A 22381-nucleotide genomic window follows, 5' to 3' on the forward strand; every position below is an offset into this window, starting at 1 on the left:
CTGGGAAGAAGCCTATGAGCCTCTAAATGTTGCATTATGCCCGCGTCACTCACTTGGTTCCAACATGGCCTAACTTTAGGTAGAAATGGGGTCTTTAGGATAAATCATAATGTAGGCTATGTCACATTGTGACTATTTAGAGCGTTTGAAATAACTCAGTTAAAGCAAAAATGTTATACTAAAAGTCAGTAACGTCTGCCAAGATGTTTTGGTATGGCAAGGGAAATATAAATAGCATCTTAAAACGACAGAGCCATGATCCACTCCGTCTTTTCCTCCTCACTTACTCACATAGCATTATGTGTGTTTGTGTGTGAGAAAAGCGGAGTCTTGTTTACGGCGGTGATTCTACGGAGCAGAGACCGACATAGGAGGCTGGCTTACCGGAGCACTAATTAAGAAAATCTAACCAATCAAGAAGTTACAACATTTCAACCACTGATTCCCGATTTGTATATCCCTAAGTAACAGAGCTTAGAGTAGCCTACCTCTGCTTTTGCGCGTCAGGAGAGGACTATTCCCTCAGCAAAACACATCGACCGTGAGAGCGAGTGAAGACAGACAGCAAGAGGGAGGAGGGATAAACGGGGGGTGCAGTTGGTGAAACCATTTTAGTCCTGGCGGATATTTTGGATCGAGCCCTGCTGTCGGAGAGGCGCATTGAAACGGGGGGCTGCGTTTTCATTCATATCCTCACCATCACCATCGGCTGGTTCTGACCTTAAGATTTCCCCTCTAAGGCCTCAGTAGCCTTGTTCTCTAGAATACAAGGAATTGGGAAACACATATGTTGTAGCCTGTTCTTTATCGGGTGTCTTTTATTCTGTTAGCCGTTCAGCTAGTGTTCGTGTCTCTTGTGCTTTTTCAAGACATGGAGGCTGAAGATGCGGATTACTATCATTCAAGTGGATTTCATGGCTCGATTTTTTTAACGGCCTTGAACAAATCGTTGTTTTGTTGGCAGGAATAATGACATGTTTTGGATGATTTGTGAAAAGTCGTTTTAGGAAAAAAACTGTTTTTGTTTATTATCACTGTTTCCCTTTTGGGAACGCGAAATTTGGTCAACCATTCCATCAAGATCGGACTGCTTTCTAACAATCTGAAACAACACTGTGAGGTTATCACTTTTTTTGTGGACTGACGACAAGTGATACCGTTCCTACAAAATTGGAGGAACAAGCCCCTTTTCAATTAGGCCTACTCTTAATATTACTTGTAAGGATATAATTTCAACAGGAATGAAATCTGGAATAGAACGGGATAAATTGACCTTATTTTGGGGTCTTTTACTGTCTGTTTCTACGCTCTGCATGTGGCCCGCCGGTGGAGAAAGTAAGTGAATGTATTCGCTCAGTTATGCTTGTTGTTTATATCAGTTATTGTGCTTGGATTTCACAGTAGGCCCATACGTCAATCAAAAGATTGACTTATCCTATAGGTGTTTAAAGCACGTGGGTATTATAGTCGCCCTTTACAGGTTGACAGATAGCCTAGACGTAGGCTACCTTTGATTTCTAAGTTTTTCCATTCATTTTAAATGGAAAATGGACGCTGAGTGTAGCAATGGCTATCTAATTAATTTAGTTCGATAAGCCTTGTGTTAGTTGGTCTATGAGCCTGAATGCAATAGCCTACACAGAATGGCAAAGAAAAATGTGTCTTGGTTTATATCCTTGCTTGAATTTCCAAGACAACAGACACGCTGTGAAGATTGGACTATCCGTTATACTATGGTTTACATTCAGGCAACAGAACAAATTAATAAAACGATATCATGATGCTGACTTAACGAGTGACTTATGATGCTCTTCCAACACTGATGACGTGTAGGCTACGTCTGTCATGGAAAATAGGCTAGGTAACATCGTATTAATGAGAAGACTACCATTCGCCACTATTAAACTGTCCTTATGGTTAGACAAAATGCTTTTTGCACCAATCCATAACCTAACGCTGATGAAAAGCCGCAGACCCTCAAAGCCACATGCACAAGACATGAAATGAGCATTCTGTAACTAGATAGCGCTATTTCATCACAAATATTGTTGTATATGACTGCCTATTAATTATATAGGCATAGGCTATTTTAAATGCTTAATTTGTCGGACCACCTCTCAAAGAATGTAATCAGCGAAGAGTGGCTTGAAAGCCTTGTGCGTTTGGTGGCGACGGGGTCTGTAGAGAATTGTTCTTTGCGTCACGGAGAAAGCTACTCTAACTTAACCATGTGGCCATAGTATCGGCCTGAGGCAATGTTTTTGTAACCGTTTCCGAGAAATTCGTCGCATAACCCATGTCTGAAAAGCTACATTCCATAACAGTGTATCAGCAGAAATTCAGTCGTTTACAGCTTGCTGTTTTCAAGCTGTAGGTCCCAGGGAGATCTCAGGCAGAGATCTGTGGCTGGCTGCGTGCTTACAAATCACACATCCTTCTAAATTGTTCCTTAATTAGAAGGTGGCGTCAACAAAATGACTCAAATGGTTTCGGGAAATCAGAATTTGGATTCCAAAAAGATAGACATTATGGAGAAAACAAATAGGCTAGAGTTAAGGGTGGGTGAGTGTAGCCTTCGAGGAAGTTTTTAAAGCAGCAAATCGTGTTTCTCCATGGGGGAGATGTAGTCTGTTAGACCCGAGAAGACTAAAATCTAAATCTAAATTACCTATAAATGTGCAAGATCCTGTCATCATGATAGAACTAATATTCATTTATTCAAGTGAAGTCATATGCAGTAGGCTAGCCAAGGTGTGTCACAGAATTAACTAATCAATTTTCACCTTTTCTTAAAGGAGAATTCCGGTGTGATATTGACCTAAAGTGTGTTGAAACATGATACCGAGTGTGAACGTATGTCTCATAGCTCACCTCGGCTGGTCCCCTGTACTCAGAAATCTGTTAGCCAATGCTACCAACAGGGTTTCGTTGTGGTGCCTCGGGCATCGGCCTAGCCATGAAAATAAATCACTGTTTTACACCATTTACGAGGCTCAAAGTAGCTCCATACTTCATTGGTAGACTCAAAATCACACCGGAATTATCCTTTAACAAAACACTGATGCTGGGTCTTTTGAAAATACATCAAAATAGATTTTGAAGCCCATTGTAAAACATCGCCAACACAGACTGTCTATACTGGCCAATAAATAAGATGGGTGATTTAGTCAACACTTCACAGAGATGACTGAAAACTATGGTCTTGTTTTCTTGAAAAGCAATGCAAGAGCAGACTATGATCAAGACCCGGCTGCACATATGCGATCAAAACGATTTCCAATGTCAGCATCCATTCAACTGTATAATTGTGACAGTTGCTTTATATCCTGTTCAACTAAAGATAAGATTTAGGCTTAGTTGAGGAGGGATATTTGTGTATCAACAGGCTGACTAGTAGTTGCTGGGCCAGCACAGTCATGAGGTGAGCTTGTAAGGGATGTTTGATGACTGCCACTAAGTCACTGATTCATGCCTCTATAAGATAGGATATGAATCGGCCACTTTGTTCTTAGTTTAACTTTTTCCAAACATTAACATATGTAGGGCAACATTACCTGATGTTAAGACTGCTTGAGTTATTGTTTTGGATACATTCTTTCCATATGGTATTTATTGTGAAAGTTTTTTCTCTCTTCTCTTCTTTTTGATTTTGGTCAACAATTTGCAACTCGCATATTAATTTGCTGCTATTCTTATTTGTCTTACAATATGTCTTGGGATTTTCTGACATTTGCATCGGTGAGGATAAATGACTCACTGGCTGGTATTGTCTAGGCTACTTTTCTACAGATGTCTGTTTGAAGAAGTTGTGGTGTTCAGTGTTTCCCACAGAATTGAATTCCATTTGTGGTGGTTGGTTTGCAGAATTAACTTAAATGCAACAGTTTTTAACAAATTAGCACAGCGTGGTTATTATGCTAACAAGATTTAAGCAGAATTTAGTACAACCTGGAAAATCATTGTGTGGTGGTCAATGTTGATATTGTGGTGGGCCGCCACAAATAAGTCAATGTATGGGAAACACTGGGTGTTTTCTGTCAGTGACTGAGGTGGAGAAGGGAATTGTTTTGTTTTTTCTGTCCCTCTTTGTTTTAGCATTTAATTGATTCAGCAGAGTTAATTGATTCTGAATGAGACTGTGAGTTTGCTGCCGGTAGTGGCCATTGATGTGTTGGTTGTCTGTGCGGGATGTTTTTGTGTGGAGTGTCTGAGGGGGAGGACCGTTGTGAGGTGATCCTCACAAGAAAAATGGACCAAGCCGAGTCCTGTATTTGCATGCCAAAAGGAGAGAGACTCAATTCAAAACCATTGACCACTGCGGCCAGGCATATATGTCCCCTGCCCAGTGGCAGTGTCTCGGTGACCTTTCCTCAACACCCCAATGAGAGCAGGACCCCCAGTATGGGACACAATGAGCAAATAGGTGGGGGTAGCCAAGTTTTGTCATCATTCCATAGATAATAAGGGTCTTCTAAATAAAAGACAAAAAGGACTTGCTGCTGGAACCAAACCTTATTCAGTTTCCAAAGCTTCCCATTTAGAACTTGTAGTATTTTCCCCACTAATGATATTTAACATTATTTTTCATCACCCAGAGAAGAGTAGGCCATTTGACTTGGAATTCCATTGTTTAGAATGCTTGGTAAAGAAGTAAACATGCCTGAAGCACTTGCTGAGGAACAACTCTCAATTTACCAACCAAAGAATGGGTCAAGTGCCATATGTCTATATGGATAGAGCCATGTGGTTTATTCAGACCTGGTTAAACAGGAAATAAAATAAATATTTGCGTTAAGCACAATGCATCACAGGGAGGCTTACATTGACGGGCGCTCTGACTAAAATCAAGGCATCTGTTGTCTAAAATGGGAAGACCCCAGAGTACATATTATGAATTTAAACAGGAGGTGGCATTATTAAACATTTTGTTTCCTATAGTGTTCCATCCTGATTGTGTTTCTCTGATTGGTAATGTCAGCCTGTAATCATGGCTCCGTTTCTTCAGAGTGAAGGAAGTCCAGGAAGGTTGAGAGGACCTAAACACATGATGATACGGAGGAACGTCTTTCATTTGTGGTTGGGGCACAATGCAATCTAATTTGACTTTATTGAATTGAACTTAGTAATATTATATATGGCATAATTATCACTCACATGTTCTTGGTTTTGTTGCTAGAAATTGAAAATTGTTAAGTTGATTGTTGAAAAAAAAAAAATGATTTGAAACATTTTTAAACATCTATATTAGACGTCCTACAGTGCAAAATTCCCAGGATAAAAACTAAGCTAGCTGAATGAATGGTCCTGCTCTTTAGTCTCTTACACTGCCTTTTCACCCCATTCGTTTTAATAATCTGGTCAGGCTAATAAAATGTAATTAAATCTTCTTTCATGTTCACCACAGTAAACTTTCCATGCCATAGCTTCCAAGTGTACAGCAAACAAGACTCCACGGTTCATTGAGAGAGAGAGAGAGAGAGAGAGAGAGAGAGAGAGAGAGAGAGAGAGAGCGTAGAAACTGAGGTTTGAAAATAGTACATATAAAAATACATTCAGTGAGGGGAAACAGACATGGTTTTGTTGATTGGAAGAGTGGAGAGTTTGTGAACGGTTTTATTGGACCTTCGCTGTTCACACGGGCGGTCGCTGGGCCCTGGGCGGCCTCTTGCTGCAGAGAGAGTGTCTCCTCTGTAGCCCCGAGCCTGTAAATGCCTACGGACACACAGCGCATTAGCTGATGCCTGTCTGGGAGTGAGAGAATGCTGGCCAGAGCTTCCCCGGTCCACTCCCGGTGTGAGTGTGAGCTAAGGCAGCAGAGAATGAGTAGTTAAGGACACTCGCTCAGCCACACACACACCACACACGCACTCATGTAGTGTCACATGTGCACCAAGAGATGTATATCCTTACACAAACACACATACACAACACACACACACACACACACACACACACACACACACACACACACACACACAAAACATTCATTGCTTAACGTGCGAGGGAGGGTAAGCGTATTTCACATATCTCTGTGGAGGAACCTGTAGCTGTGTGTCTCATCCCTCCTCATCTCTCTCTCTCTCTCTCTCTTGCTTCCCCTCTCTCATTTAGTAATATGTGGCGTGCACATCTCCCTGTGCACCAGCCATCAAGCCTGGATGCTGTCGTGCCTTTGCACCCCAGTGCTGTCCACGTCCCACGATTGCCTGAGTGCTGGACTCCACGCTGCCCCACGCTAGCGCCAATGACTCACTCTCAGTCTCCTTTTTGCCAGGAGAGAAAGTGTGTCAGCAGCATCGCTCGCTGAAGCCTCTGTGTGTGTGTGCGTGCGCGCGCGTAAGTGGTTGTCGTCGATGACGACACACATGCTGCCCTCACGACTCTCGCAAGCTGCCAGATGGGGTCTGTGACGTCACGTCCAATCGCGGCCAAGCTTGGGGGACCTGCCTTCATCATCGTCTCCTGTAGCAGTGCTGGCTATATGAGCAGGAATAGCTTAATGTCTCCTTTTGCTGCCTGAGAAATGATGCATAACATGAAAGAGCAGGCAGCTTGTGCTAGAGATAATCCCTACCTGATATTTTCTCATTGTGCAGACGAAAAAGGCTAAAATAGTTCATTGACAGCAAGAGACCCTCTGTGTCTGCTTGTTTCCTTTTAGTACCGTTTGTATCTCTGCATCAAAATGGAAGTGTTTTTTAATAGTTCATAAGCCTATCGTAACATTGTAATTATAATCAGCTGCCTGAACACAACTTATGTAAAGCATTTTGAGAAATCCACTCCAACTTAGTGAAGGTGGTAATGATATTTCTGTGTTCAGAAATTCCTTAGGAAGGTGGTTCTAAAATATGATCACAGCGTATTAGATAGAAGTTGTGTATTAGTCAAGTTTAAAGCCGAATGCATATGAAATTTCTCATGTGTTGTATTGTAAGTCAGCAGTTGGAAAGGCATGTTCGCAATAATTAACATTATGTTTTATGAGAAAGAGCTGGACAGAAAATCCTGAAAATTAAGATAAAAATTAATCAACACTCGCATGTTGTTTTGACGTGTCACAGATATCAACATGTTCACACCCCTTTGTGGCAAACGCAGCTCTGGGAGTTATGGTAAGGTACTGCTGTGAGCGAGTCTGAATGCTTGCCATAGATGAGTGGAGTGTGTCATTGCCAGCTGGGCTCTTGACACTTGAGCTGAGACCTTTTTGAGGCACTGGAGCGCTTGTCCAGGAAGCGCCGAAGCACCAGCCTTGTAGGCAGATGACTTCCAGCATGCCGGGGATTAAGCTTAGTGGAGGTAGCAGGTGTCAGAGGGTGGGGGTGGGGTTGGAGGCACGGGAAGAGGGAGAGGGGGTGGGTGGAGGGGGGGGGGGGGGGTAGAGTGACCAGTGCTGCTTCTTCTCCTGCTGTTTCTCTGACCGCTGCAGAGTTGAGCTGATTGCTGTCTGCTGAAGACTTGCTGAATACGGGTGCAGGGGAAGCAAACGGAGGCTACTGATGTTGGCTCCCAGGGACCTTTGCTGTAGTTTTCACAAGGAAAGGGACAGCAAAAATTGGTGTTGGGTTGTTGAGCTGTGAGATCCAAGTTGTCAATCCAAGTTGTGCGCTGGGTTGTATCACATCACGATCCTAAAAAAAAACAATGGAAAAGTAATGCTTCCTGTGCCGGAACAGATTTACAGCAGTTTGCTGTGAAAACTACGGAAAACCGTTGCAATTATGTCCCTGTTTCCGAGAATGGTCCCTTATTAATGGACGGCAAAATGGTTCCAGTAACCTCTGATAAACTGGCCACAATATACTGTCCCAAAGGACTTAACTGGCCTTGATGTTGGTGACTGACTCCCTTAAACATGTCAAACAGTCATAAACTAGTTCTTGTATAGGAGAAGAGTTTTAAATGACTTACCCTGATATAGTCACAACAGTGAGACTGCTCATTTAGAGACTATATATCATGAAAGCAATGTTTTGTTAGCTATTTTGTCTTTTGTAATTGTAATAAAGCTAAATGTTCTCTCTGGGAGGCAGCTAGATTGTGTTCCATTAAAGGCACACCAGGCAACGTTTTCGTGTTAATTACTCATCTTCGTAAGTCGGTATATGGTTAAATGACTCATTACAGGGCGAATGAAGACTCTCTCGCCCGCCCCTACTGCCTGTAGGAAGAATATCGCGCTTGCAAGTTCAGTGTATCGTACCCGCCGACCGAAGCAGGATCAATTTACATCCTGCATCCACAGCACAGAGGGAGGCTAACAAAAAGGTAGCGATTGTGGCAAACGTGTGTATAATGGCAGAGCCGGCGAAGAAGCAGCGAAAACCCTTGACGGAAGATGCAAAGAAAAGGAAAAGAGCTTCAGACCGAGCGAGGGGGAGTTTCGTAGAGAAAAAGCATCAGGCTTGCCTGGAGTCCCTTTAATACGTTTTTTACACCTTTTGCAGGGCTGCCAACTTTTCAAAAAACCTTGGAGTGAGATTTGGTGGGGCCAACCAAAATTTTGCTGCCGAAATTTCTGTTTGGCTCATTCAGCATTATACCGTACAGTAAAGTGGTTCTCAGGTGTAGGGACCAGGCATGGACGGATTATGAACTTTCGGGCCCCTGGGCCCACATGTATTAAGGGCTCCCCAGTAATTGTCGCATATGTGGAAGAGGGGTTTGGGGGTCCTCCCCCAGAATTTTTTCATTTGTTAGATGTGATTTCCTGTATTCTGGTGCATTTTGGTAGCTTAGAAATCTAGACACACCCTAGCGGCAGCAAATTACATTTGCTTCCAGGGCTAGTCTAGCAACTCTCCGTTGGCTTGTGAGCTCGAAAAATTAAACTTCTATCAGGCCAATCAAATCGTCTATAGAGTCGTTAGGGGGGCATAACAGAATGATTGATGGCAGAGTTGCAACGGTTTGGCTTGAATTCCCTGCTACTTGAAAACAAAGAAGATGGATATTGCTGTTGGCCAACAGTGTGACACGAGTTAAGCTTGTTTTGAGATGGCAAAAGTTTGAACTAGCCAACTAGCATGGGACTCAGCGCTGTGCTATTGCGTGCAGAGGGAATTTGAAAGACAACCGATTATCCCGCCCCTCGGACTGAGCACTGCGAACGGTGAGTGCCCAGACCCTACATTTTAATGTGGGTCTGCCTCGTCAGGCTACCATTTTGGGGATGGCCAATACTAAATTCAATCAGATTCATAGCCTACATCCTGATGTGTTGATATTGAGGCAATGATTCCATGCAAAGGCTTGGGCTTCAGGGCCCCCTGACACCTTGGGCCCTTGGGTCTGGGCCCAGAAGGCCCGTGCAGTAATCCATCCCTGGGACCAGGGTCCCAGAGTTAACCCTTGGGAGTCGCAGCCCAATTTGACCATTTTAGCATACCCTCGGTTTTAGTCATTTTTATCACTGCCATACATATTTCTGCCCTAAGTGTTTGGTTTAATTTTATTCAGCAGAATCTCTGCTTTCTTAATATGTAATTATATCTTAAGAAATACATAGCCTACCCTATCTAAAACTACCCCAAAAATACAAAAAGCGTTTTTTTTTTTTAAAAAGTTCAATCTTGAAGTAGAGCAACAATATATTGTCAATGAACTGTTTTCTGATCATTATATTATTCATTCACATGCATACCAAACTAAAATAAACAAAGAAAACATCTCAAATACCAGAAAAGACATTTTCACGATCGTTGCCGAGTGGAACTTCGATTACTTCGATTACAAGATTACTGCCTTGTAAGCAAAGTGTTGTGGTATTTTGTGGGTAGTAGATTCATGGCAATGTTTTACTTATATTAGTTGAGTTTATGTTAGACATCATGATAAGAACGCAATCGATTACAATGTAATGTTCCATAAACACATACATTTTTTACAGTAGCCTATTTTTCACCTATCCCAGTAGGTTATATACGCAATGGTATCATTTGAAAGTGCTTTTCCTGCTCTTTTCCATTGCTACTGTTCGTTCGGTTCTAGCACTCACGATCGCGGAGATATTCGTGATAAAAACCTGATCGATTACAATGGAATGTTCCAAAAATACACATTCATTTTCTGTATTTCCAAGAAACTGTTTATTTCGCGATCCCGACAGGTTACACACCCAACCATGGTATCATTTGAAAGTGCCATCCCTGCTCTTTCCATTGTCACTGTTCGTTCGTTTGTAGCACACACGATCGCGGAGATATTCGCGTTGATTCGGACGGTGCGTTTTCATGTCGCCAGCGACATGATGACTTCGAAGGGTTAAATGAACATTGGTATCAAAGGGATCTAGCCTACTACTAGGACCATGGGCGTCGGAGGCATTGTGAAAGTGGGTGGGACATTTCAGAGGGGGGGTATGGGGGTCCTCCCCCAGAAATTTTGACTAGATGCAATTTCCTGAATTCTGGTACATTTTAACAGGTTATTTAGATACTTCTATATAACAAAATAAAGCCAGCCTACAAAATTAATTAAAAGTAAATCATGCATAATTTAAAAATAACTCAATAGGCTACTTGGCTACGCAATAAGGTTTCCATTACATCACCGCAAATGTTCAATGAACGCATGAAAGCGGATGGTTTGTTTGAAATCCCGACACTCTTTCAACTACATGGAACGTAATAGTGATCATACCTCCCCAGATTTCAGTGCCCATCAGTCCCAACATTTAACAATATAATCAAACAGTCCAAAAGTAAATTAAATATCAAACTAAACTGAAAATGTCATGCTTTTGAAGGCCTACCAGTATGCCGCTCCAAGAAACGCATATCTCAAAATAAAACTCGCATAAGAAATAAAGGGCTGTCTCGAATACAATCCTGCCCCTAAAGGCCTGTACTTTGTCTTAAGACCCCGGCCATAATTTGAGGATTTACAGTATCTAAGTAGACAAACTGGCTTCAGATATCCAACAGAGTGAATAGAGATTGTGCAGTCTTAGCTGTGGTTAGTGACGTGATGCTGTTAATGGGGAGTTTTACATAGCCTAGCGTAAACCTATAGGTTATTATTTATTTGGTGCGCCTGGGACGGCTTCTGAAGTAGCATCGCAAATGATAGAAAATTTAGAAAATTCCACAGACAGGGGGTGCTCTTGAACCCTCTCACCGTCTCTGAAAGCATAACCGTGGCTGAACAGGTAGATCTATAGGCTAAACTCATTTTTCAGGCATCTGGGTTGACACTTCAGCGTGGTGTTCGTTGATGTTTCAAAACAAGTATAGCGAAATACAGTTTCTGTCTTGTTTTATTTGGCATTTTGTAAAATCCCATTGATTTCTGTTGAAAGACAAAGACACGTTGATATTACTGCGCCACCGTCTACGCTCCAGGTTCAAATATTGAGCGGAAGTTTATACACAGTTGTGAGGTGTCTAAATAAATAGTTCCACAATAGGCCTAGCAAATAAGACGGCTGGAAATCATACATTGCACCGATATATTTGCTTTTAATAGTCAACGAACTCCACTAACCACTCGGTGAGTTGCACAGTTTTGAAAACGAACGTTAAGGGTTGTTTTAGGACATGTTTGAGTAGCCTACAGTATGCCTGTTGGCAGCCACCCTGAGCAGGCAAAGGCGATTCAAAACGAGTCAGAAAAGTCGAGACGACCAATCGTCAAAATGTCGGTGTCCACCACTCTAGTTCATCCAAAACAAACCAGAAAATGGCCTTGAAGTGCTAAAAACCGGAATTTTCCTTTAAAGCATTAAAGCATCAATTACTTAAGGTCACTTGCCTTAAGGTCACTTGCATTGTTGAGTTTGACTACAGTAACTTAAGTTATTATATTATTCTTTTAGATGGATTGTTGTACTCGAGCCTCATGTCGTTAACTCTGAGCTCTATGGCGACAAAGAATGGCATTCTGGTGGAAGGCCAGGCCAAGGTTATCAGTGGTAAACACTGGGAATGGAATGGACCAGATAGGGCTGCTCATACAGTGGTGTGAAACTCAGTGAAGAAGGAAGAGGCTGCTATTTGGGTTATGCTTGGCTGCGTATGAGTGGGAAATGGCTGCATCTAGGTGACCTATTGTTCCTCAGGCATTTGAACATTGTGTGCTTTGTTTCACACTCCTGCCAGTGCAGTATAGCTTCATGTAACTCATGTCAGGTTTTTGGACATTACAGATAAATTGTTATTGGTGAGTTTTATTTCCATGAGGACCTGACTGGATTTTAGGATGGCGGTAATATCATAGTTACTTTACCCTTTTCTGACTTCACACAGCTTATATTTTGCTTGCAATCTGATTAGTGATCATGCCTAGATTCTCATGCCTACTTGTTATTTTTGTCACCTTTTGTCACCTTCCCCAAGAATGTTATATTTTGAAGGTGGTTTGTCTGTTTCGCTTTTGTTAATGTTGCGACATATGGCATTTGGCCTTGACGGATGTCTGCTCTTTGGGTGCCTCTCCAGTTAAGGCTGTTATTATTCTTCCTCTGACAGACATATTTGGGTTATCTTCATGAAGCTCTGCCAACATTGAATACTTATCAGCAAAGTATACTAACCCAGCTGGCCTTGATTCCCAAGGTCACATTTGTAACACTGCCATGTTTCACTTTGCAGCACCACCACTACCATTACAAAAAGTGAATGACAGGAGACATGTTGTGTTGTGTCTAGGTAGCAACAAATACAAAAGCACAACAATAGAAAATGGCAAACATGAATTCCATTAGTTTTCTCTGTTTGGAGGCAAAACAAAATGATGTCTGAGCTTTTCATATCTGTTCAAAGTAATGTTGTTTTTTTATGTTGTCATCATCACATTACACACTTGCTTTGTACATGTGTTGGCTTGAAGGCAGTGGCTGGAGATGTGTTAAGAGAGAAAAAGGCACGACTTCCACTCCTGGAGTCAAGGCTTTCATGTAGGCTGGGGATGAGCTTTGCTTGTCCCCTGAGGGCTACCATAGTCACACGGTCTGGAAGTGATTTTCTGGTGGAGCTGTCAAAGACTGAAGGTGGGGAGAGAGTGGACACCTTGTAGTGTAACTGACAGGACCTCTGTGTACAGAACACCCCGGCCCTCCAGACGTCTAGCCAAAGATCAGGTGGAGAGGTGAAAGATAAAGACTAGGGGGTGAACTGTCAGGAGACCTGGGACTGCCGTTGCTGTTTGCCACAGTAATTTATACACAGAAGAAAAGGATTTTTTCCCCTTTCCAGGCTTAGACCAAAGAATTCAGATGTTTACTTCATCCGGCCTATTCTCTCTCTCTCTCTCTCTCTCTCTCTCTCTCTCTCTTTCTCTCTTTCTCTCTCTCTCTCTCTCTCTCTTTCTCTCTCTCTCTCTCTCTCTCTCTCTCTCTCTCTCTTAACTAATGCCATGAACTGAATAGTTATTTTCATAACTTTGCATTATCCTCTTCTTCCTTTTTCATTAATGCAATCACAGATAGTCATGTCTGACAGACATCCTATCTCTTGCTCTTGCTCTCTCTCTCTCTCTCTCTCTCTTTTTCATTCTCTCTCTAAACTTCCTCTGCCAGACTGTCTGATTTTGTTAATGGATTCAACAGGAACTGAGGACTAGAGTTTCTTTTTACCAACAAACAAATTAGTCTTTGTGTTTGAGTATGTCCCCCCCCCCCCATACACACACACACACTCACACAGCTGGAAGAGCAAGAGCAGAGAGACAGAGTTCTTCATGAAACAAAAGAGACATGCAGCTCAGTAGCTCCAGAACTGCAGCCCCAGGGCATTTGAGATGATCAGTGAAGTGGCCCTGGGGGTAGTGGGGGTAGCTGTTGGCAAATACAATTTTTCTCAAGGAGCTAATCGTGTTGGTTTCTAAGTTTGGAGAGCCGTACACTGCTGACTGGAAGCAAATGAGAGCCATTCATCTCAATAAACAATGCACTTACTATTTTGGGAGAGGTGTTGGAACAGGGAGGACCTTTTAAGTGGATTTATATAGCCAGACACACATTCATTGTTATGCAGTTGTGTGTGTGTGTGTGTGTGTCTGTGTGTGCATGTGTGTGTGTGTGTGTGTGTGTGTGTGTGTGTGTGTGTGTGTGTGTAAGAGAGAGAGAGAGACAGAGAAAGAGTGTTTGAACATGGGAGTGAGCAAGCAAATCTTATTATGAGTTGCACAAAGACATCCACGTAAATAAACCATTCAAATTCCCATATCTGTGTTTCTCTGATTGTTCTCAACACATGTCTCTTGAGGATCATCTGTGGAGGGGGTTTTGTTGTTGCCACAGTGGCTCACATGCATGCTACTAATTTCTGTGGCTAGCTGGGGCTTTGTGCCCTGACGCTATGTGTGAGTGGTGCTGTTTTGTGTCCTGTTATCCTTTTTGACTGTTGCACGGGCCACAAGCCGTTTGGACCAGGGGTGGTGCTGATGTGTGTGTGTGTAGGGGGGGTGGTTAGGCCTGTGTGTGTCTCATGATGACTTCGTGACTAGGAGCCGGTGCGAGAGTAAGCCGCTCTAAGAACTTAAAAGGTTTAGGCAAAGGAGCTCATATGCCAAAACGCTCCTGCGATGCGTCATCCCTTGTCTCAGAACTCATCTCTGCCGCCACGGTGAGCCTGTGGTGGTGGAAAGTTAGCCTGTGATCTTCATTGTCTGAATGTTAGATTAGTGGTGACTGCTATTACCTGTACCTCCTCTCTCTGCTGTTGTAGAGAAGGCAGGGGAACAGAACTCAAATGAGCAACTCTCCTCTGCCTTGGGTGCCTTGTTAACACTAGAACCATGTGTTGTCACCACGTACATTTTCAAAGATTTCAAAATCTAGTTATTCAGCAACTCTTGTTTTTCTTTTCTTTCCTTTTCTTTTCTGTGTTTGTCTTACTTTTTTGCACTCTGGTGCAGTCATCTTGTTTACCACTCCCCGAGAGCCACATTTGCCATTCATGAGTCCATCCATGCCAGTCTCATGCAGACGCGGTGTACCTTAGCCCTTTCAGCAGGACTCATTGTTCAGGTCCCTCCACCTCACGTAACCTAGCGGAGGTATCGCTTACACACCGACGATAGTGTTTCCGAGAGGGGCCCCTGGCCATTAACTGTTTATTATTGCTCTTACTCAAACCATGACAGGGAGATGCTACTTGCTCACCCGCTTCCTCAGTTTTCCCTTCTAGCTTGGCCCCCTGATCGTAAAAAAGCAGTTTTAAAAAAACCCCACATATGTACGTTTGCACAGATGCATATTTGCACACACACACATACACACACACACACACACACACACACACACACACACATGAAACACACATGTAAACACACACACCTCACACATAAAATCACACACACACACACCTCACACATAAAATCACACACACACACCACACACACACACACACCACACATGAAAACACACACACACACACCGAAAACACACATGTAAACACACACACACACACACACACACACACACACACACACACCACACACATGAAAACACACACACACACACACACACACACACACGAAAACACATGTAAACACACACACCTCACACATGAAAACACACATACACACACACACACACACACACACACAGAAAACACACATGTAAACACACACACACGCCACACACATGAAAACACACACACACACACACACACACACACACACACACACCACACACATGAAAACACACACACACACACACACACACACACACACACGTACACACAGTACGGCTTAACCTTAAGCTGTGGGTTCTTAGCCCTGTTGTTGTCTCCTTGTTGTTGTTCCCCTCGGGATGGAACGGCCTTCTTTTCTGATAAACCCTCAGGGCATGTGGGGTGAAGCCTCTGCCATCCGCATTAATACTTCTCTCAGTGTGAGAGAGAGAGAGAAAGCGAAAGAGAGAGAGAGAGAGAAAGTGAGATAGAGAGAGAGAGAGAGAGAGAGCCTCCAGTGAAGCAAAAAGTCAAACTGTCCTGGGATGCCCTTGCTGATGTGGCAGCCAGCTCCTTAGCCATTGTAAGGATGCGGTCCGTATCATTTGTTGTCACTTGGAACATCATCATGTCATCACAAAAAAAAAACACAGACGCAAGAAAAACAAGCGTGACAAAAACAACAATGAGCTCTCTCTTGGGAGAGCACTAAACCATGGCCTGAATTCAGTTGTGGGATTCTCTGTGAGGGCCTGGTAGCATCAGATAGCGCAGTAGTAACACATGAGATTATGCCCCACGGGGCTCTCTGGGAGCGAACAGCAAACTCGTTTAGCAGTGTCACAGATACTTGGGACAAATCAGCCAGGCTGGCTCGTAGATATGGGTTGGCAATGGTGGCTTAACCTCCCGATGAGTAGATTTGTATTCTTCTCAATTCTTCTGGAAAACAGTGAGTGTGGCTGACAGTGTAACTTCATGTAACTTTTCACCACTTCAGCCTCTGGTTGAATGAGGAAAAAACATTTGGCAGCATTACAATCATCTTTGTTGTCTCTCTTGCTCTTTCAACTGTAACACTATCATCTTTGGACGAGGAAAGAAGAGATGGGTCTGAATATGTAATGTACAGTTTTACAACCTTGCTGCTTGATGCAAATTGGTTGTTTTGTATTAATTTGCTGACTTCAAACTAATTTCACTCTCTTTTTCTGTCCTGTTTTCTCTCTCTCTCCCTCTCTTTCTCTCCTCATTCTAGTCTGTGGTCTGAACGTCGACATCCGCAATGACATCCGCGAGTTCACACGGCTACTGGAGAACTGCACGGTGGTGGAGGGCTACCTGCAGATCCTGCTCATCGGCGACAAGACCAACCACCTCAATCAGGAGGTCTTCCGAACGCTCAGCTTCCCCAAGCTCACCGTCATCACCGACTACCTGCTGCTCTTCCGCGTCTCGGGCCTGGACAGCCTCAGCACACTCTTCCCCAACCTCAGCGTCATCCGCGGCCGCAACCTCTTCTACAACTATGCGCTGGTCATCTTCGAGATGACCAGCCTCAAGGACATCGGCCTGTACAGCCTGCGGAACATCACGCGCGGCGCCATCCTGATCGAGAAGAACCCCGAGCTGTGCTATCTGAACTCGGTGGATTGGTCGCTCATCATGGACAACAACAACAACTTCATCGTGGGCAACAAGCAGACGACGGAATGTGGCGACGTGTGCCCGGGTATCATGGATGGACAGCCTGAGTGCATCAAGACTAGCTTCAATGACCACTACAGCCACCGCTGCTGGACGGCCAACCACTGTCAGAAAGGTAAGCAGGTGCTCTTAGTACTGTTTGGAAAGTTTGCAAAGAGCCATCCCACCCAGAGAAGTATCCACCCACTGGTGACTGGTTGGGTTCAGCTGATGCTGGCTCCTTCCACACTGAAGTTGTTCTGGTTCTAAGTTTGCCTCCAGGACAGCAGGTTTAGTTCTGACATGATCTTGTTTGTCATCCACTGACTGTCGGAGGAGTTTAAGGAACAGTTGTTTTAAAATGCTCGATTTGGGATGGGTGTCTGCTGTTAAGCTTGGGGGTGCTTTGGCTTTGTTTTCAAAGATTCAGCTGTGACAAGCAGGAGCAGGACAGAGTGCAGAGTAGTCTACAGAAAACGAGTATTTGGACAACTGCAAAATAGCTTTCTGTGCTACATAGGGATTCCTCAGGATTTAATTGGTCTGAGACACATTAGGGAACAGGGTAGACTGTTTTTTGGTGTGTGAATGTGTGTGTGTGTGTGTGTGTGTGTGTGTGTGTGTGTGTGTGCTTCTGCGTATGTAATAAAAGCCTGGCGTCTCTGTTTGGTACTGAGAGCTTTGGAGAGTCAGCCAGGCAGGACCCATCATGTAAATATTGAGTTAGTCTTATCTGCTCTCACAGCGCGCACTCAATGAGTTTACGGGCGGCGCAATTAATTAAGGCCTTTATTGCAACAACAGACAGTTTCAGGTAGAGCTTTCATCTTATCGGCCCCCAAAGGAAAAAGCAAAACATAATCGCCCTTGAGAAACGATACTCAACAAGCTGTTTGCTAAGAAAAGTGTGTGTGTGTGTGTGTGAATTATTTACTTATTCATAGTTGCTTATGAACCCTGATATCCCTGGTGATATGGGTGTCATGTATAGGTTTGCATGAATTTATGAACACAAGGATTTGTCTTGGAAATTGAAAACAGTTGAAAACAAATAGAAAGAGAGAGATGAAGTGATAGGGAGAGAGAGAAAGAGAGAGAGAGGGTGGCTATTAGGTCTACTGAGTCATCTGAAGCCCTCCTCTCCAGCCTCATCCTGGGACAAGCCTATACCTGCCCCCCCAACATCCACCCCCCCCCACACACACACACACACCTTTCCCCTGCACACCTGTTTGCTGTGGTAACGTCTTCTGGGAAGAGTGGCTCTTGAGGGGGGAGGTGACGGTGAGTCATCCTTGGACTCCAGGGCTTCCCATTCATGCTCCGCACTGCTGTGTGGCCGACAAGCCAGGTCGCCTTTCTTCTCATCTGCCAACACACAACAACGGCAAGAACAGAGGGACACACTGTCTCTGTCAGTCCTTCTTCTTCTTCTTGTTCTCTCTCTTTCTTTTTATACAAAACTCTTGAATAAAGAAGCACCTGTCCACTTGCGACCGCAGTGCTTAGCTTAGGAGGGGGAGACTGTTAGACAGTTGGTTATAGAGGACAGGGCAGGGTTATCCAGTCTCTTTTTAGTCATAGGTTAGACCTAGTCAGGAGGATACAGAGAGAGAGAGAGAGAGAGAGAGAGGGGAGAGAGAGAGAGAGAGAGAGAGAGAGAGAGAGAGAGAAAGACAGAGTGTTGACCTAATGGGGGAGGAAGAATGACATAGATACAGAGAGAGAGAGAGAGAGAGAAAGATACTTTTCCTTTAGAGGCGAAGTGCAGTAGAAGGTGATGGCGGCTAAAAGTGAGGAGGTTGGCGGCTTCAGCAGGGAAAGAGATAAGCTTCAAAGAGCCGCTTTCTCCTTCTCTCCCTCTCTGGTTTCTCTCTCTCTCTCTGTCTTTCTATCTGTCCTCTACTGGCAAGATAACAGTAGGTGGACGCCAAGGAGTGCCGGCGCAGAGGCAATGTCTGCTGTGTGTGTGTGTGTGTGTGTGTGTGTGTGTGTGTGTGTGTGTGTGTGTGTGTGTGTGTGTGTGCGCATGTTTGTTGCTTTTGGGGGATGGGTGGACTCGGCGGCGTCAGAGCAGAAGCCTGGCTTCCTGAGTGGACAAGTGTTAGGGGACGCGGCGTCTTTCAAATGTCACTGAGTGCAGGACTCCAGGCAGCCGTTCCTGTGAACCACCGACTCTCCTCCCTCTCTTCCTCTCTCTCTCCCTTTCTTTCTATTCTTCTCCTTTTCTTCCCTCTGTCAGTGTCTCTCTTTCCTTTTTCTTTCTCCCTCACCCTATCTCTCTCCTCTCTTTCTCTCTCTCTCTTTCTATCTCTCTCTGTCTCTCTCTCTGTCTCCCTTGCTCGCTGGCGGTATAATTGCCTTGTTTTTCTAGAGCACAGATGTTTCTTCAAGGGCACGCTGGGCTGTTTTTTTCTCCTCCTCTTTTCCTTTCTTGCAGTCAATCTGGATCAGTCGCCCTGCTCTCTAATTACACCGCTTAGAGATGCTGTCCTCCTCGCCCCACACACTCCACTGCCTCTGTGCTCCCAGCTAGCTTTGTTTGTGTGTGTGTATGTGTGTGTGTGTACACTACTCAATGTATGTTTCAGTGTGTGTGTGTGTGTGTGTGTGTGTGTGTGTGTGTGTGCGTGCGTGTGTGTGTGTGTGTGTGTATGCAATGCTCAATGTACCGGTATGTGTCAGTGTGTTTGTGTGTGTGTGTTTGTGGCAGGATGGTGATGCCAGTTGCCCAGTGGAGCTGTATTGTCTCTCCCCCACTCCCCTATAGTTGAATGGAACATTCCTCAGCTTGTTCTGGCCTGCACCGGCTTCTGAGGAAGACCCACAGTGTTGTTTGTTAGTGTGTGTGTGTGTGTGTGTGTGTGTTTGTGTGTGTGTGTGTGTGTGTTTGTGTGTGTGTGTGTATGTGTGTGTGTCTGTATTTGTTTATGGACTACAAAATCAAACACCCCTTTCCATTTGCATTGTAGTCATTGTGAGTGGTTGTTGCCGCCTTGTTTGTTTACTAGCCTGATCAAAAGCACAACAACACAGCATAGAATAAGCGCTTGCAAAGTCATATACACACACTTCTAAATGTACTGTTATTTATACAGAAAGCCTTAGTGCAGGGACATTGTATGCAAGTGTGTGTGTGTGTGTGTGTGTGTGTGTGTGTGTGTGTGTGTGTGTGTGTGTGTGTGTAAGAAAGATCTGAAAGAGAAGGAAAGGAAGTCAGGGTTATACCTGTTGATGTGTGACAAAGTGGATGAGATGAGCTGAAAGGGGCGTGTGTGTGTGTGTGTGTGTGTGTGTGTGTGTGTGTGTGTGTGTGTGTGTGTGTGTGTGTCTCCCAGCTCCCTATCTTTCTCCACCCCTCCCTCTCTCTTATTTTGTCTGGGTCTGTTTTTTACATCCCTCTTTTGGACAGTTTAGCAGAATAGGGCTCTCTCTCTCTCTCTCTCTCTCTCTCTTTCTCTTTTTCTCACTCTCTTCTCCTTTCTTATCTCTGGGTGTTAACAGCTCTGCTTCCTGTTCACACACACACACACACACACACACACACACACACACACACGCACCCTCGCTCCCCAGTATCTCTGGTTCTAGTTCTTGTGTCTTATCAGCTTTATGGTCAACATGCACACCTCCCCCTGTCACACACACATCTCCCATACACACTATCTCACACACATATGCTCTCTCTCAGTCTCTCTGTCAGTCTCTCTCTCTCTCTCTCTCTCTCTCTCTCTCTCTCTCTCTCTCTCAGGCTGTTGTAACACACAGGCCCCTGACTTCTCTTCAGAGCCAGCGACATCAGGTCCACCACAGTACAGGCAGTCAGACTGCTCCTTGTTGTTTTCCTCCCTGAAGGTTAACCCCCCTCCTTACACACACACACACACACACACACACACACACACACACACATCCCACCCCAGCCCCAGCTAGTCGGCCTCCACCCCTAACGGGTTGTGGCCTTATCTGCCCCCGCAAGGCTCGCATTCCTGCCATTCCACCCCGGCACAACCGCCCGACACTCGGCCACAAGCCATCAGGACAAGCGCTGCAGAGATGACCCTGCTGTCACTGTCTGATCATACATCGCCCACCCTCACCTGTGTGTGTGTGTGTGTGTGTGTGTGTGTGTGTGCGTGTGTGTGTGTGTGTGCGTGTGCGTGTGTGTGTGTGTTTGTGTTTGTGTGACAACCAACACACACACAAACACACACACACACAAACTAAAGGATTCTTTGTAAACTCCTGCCCACACACACATACACACACACACACATAGATACTCACTTACTCACTCACACACACACACACACACACACACACACACACACACACACACACACCTCTCCTGCTAGTCACGGGTTCATTCAAGGCTTTTTTCCAAACCAGAGAATGTCTCCCCCTGCATCCCCCCCCCTCCCCCCTTGTGTTTTTCCGTTGTCTCCCCTTCCTTGTCTTACCACTCTAGGAGGAGCAGTGGTGCGTGAAAAAACTGCTGCGCATGGTCACTGCGACATTGGCGGGGGGTCAAGGTCACTGCGGCCAGTCACGAGTATCCGCGCTGCCACTGTCCTCTCTGTGAACTCTTAAGAAGCTGAGAGGGAGAGGGGCAGACAAATTGAGGGGATGCAGAGAGAGAGAGTGAGAGAGAGAAGCAGATGGAAGACAGCAAGAAGTAGAGAGGAAAGAAGTAATCAATACTGGTCTCTGTGTTTGTCTTGTCACCATGATAGTACAGTCTCCTCCAGTTCAGATCAGTATGCTTTGACTTCAAAATATAAGGGGCTACATAGATAAAGGTGTAAAACATGAAGCACATTGGTGTGTGTGTGTGTATATTTCTGTGTGTGTGTGTGTGTGTGTGTGTGTGTGTGTGGCTGATGGAGGTCAGTCTTTGGGTCGTCAGGGAGACGATGAAGGTCCCCTCCTAGATTCTTGGGCATTCTCACACCCCCTTGCCACAGAGCAAGCACACATACTGGAGCACAAGCTGGTGACCTCAGACAGAGCCATCCCAAACACTCTGGCTTATTGCATGTGTGTGTTAGGGCTTTGGAGAGGGTTCATTGTGGGTCCTGTGTTTTTACTTTAATGTGGGATGAGTGTGAGTATGTGGAGGGGGTTGGCTGTGGGTTCAATATTGTGGGGAAAGGGGGGGGGTGTGTGAGTGTGTGTTTGGTATGAGGAGAAGTTTTTGCTGTGGGTCCTGTCTGTGTTGCAGGTGTGGGGCATGTAATTAAGTGGGCATTCCTGCAAACTTAGTTCATCACAGGATCAGGAGATTTTGTGTGTGTGCG

General features: G+C 44.6%; 1 protein-coding gene across 1 annotated transcript in view; it reads left to right on the forward strand.

Moving 5' to 3' along the window:
* Window positions 1-335: 335 nt before the first annotated feature.
* Window positions 336-22381, forward strand: part of LOC121724091 (insulin-like growth factor 1 receptor) — a 41186-nt gene continuing 19140 nt past the window's right edge. Inside the window, exons 1-3 of the mRNA XM_042110440.1 lie at window positions 336-1335; window positions 16657-17220; window positions 17991-17993. Coding sequence (XP_041966374.1) covers window positions 1242-1335; window positions 16657-17220; window positions 17991-17993 — 661 coding nt within the window. The 5' untranslated portion in view covers window positions 336-1241. The remainder of the gene's footprint in view (window positions 1336-16656; window positions 17221-17990; window positions 17994-22381) is intronic.

Source organism: Alosa sapidissima, chromosome 11, assembly GCF_018492685.1.
Source record: "Alosa sapidissima isolate fAloSap1 chromosome 11, fAloSap1.pri, whole genome shotgun sequence".
Lineage (NCBI taxonomy): Eukaryota > Metazoa > Chordata > Actinopteri > Clupeiformes > Clupeidae > Alosa > Alosa sapidissima.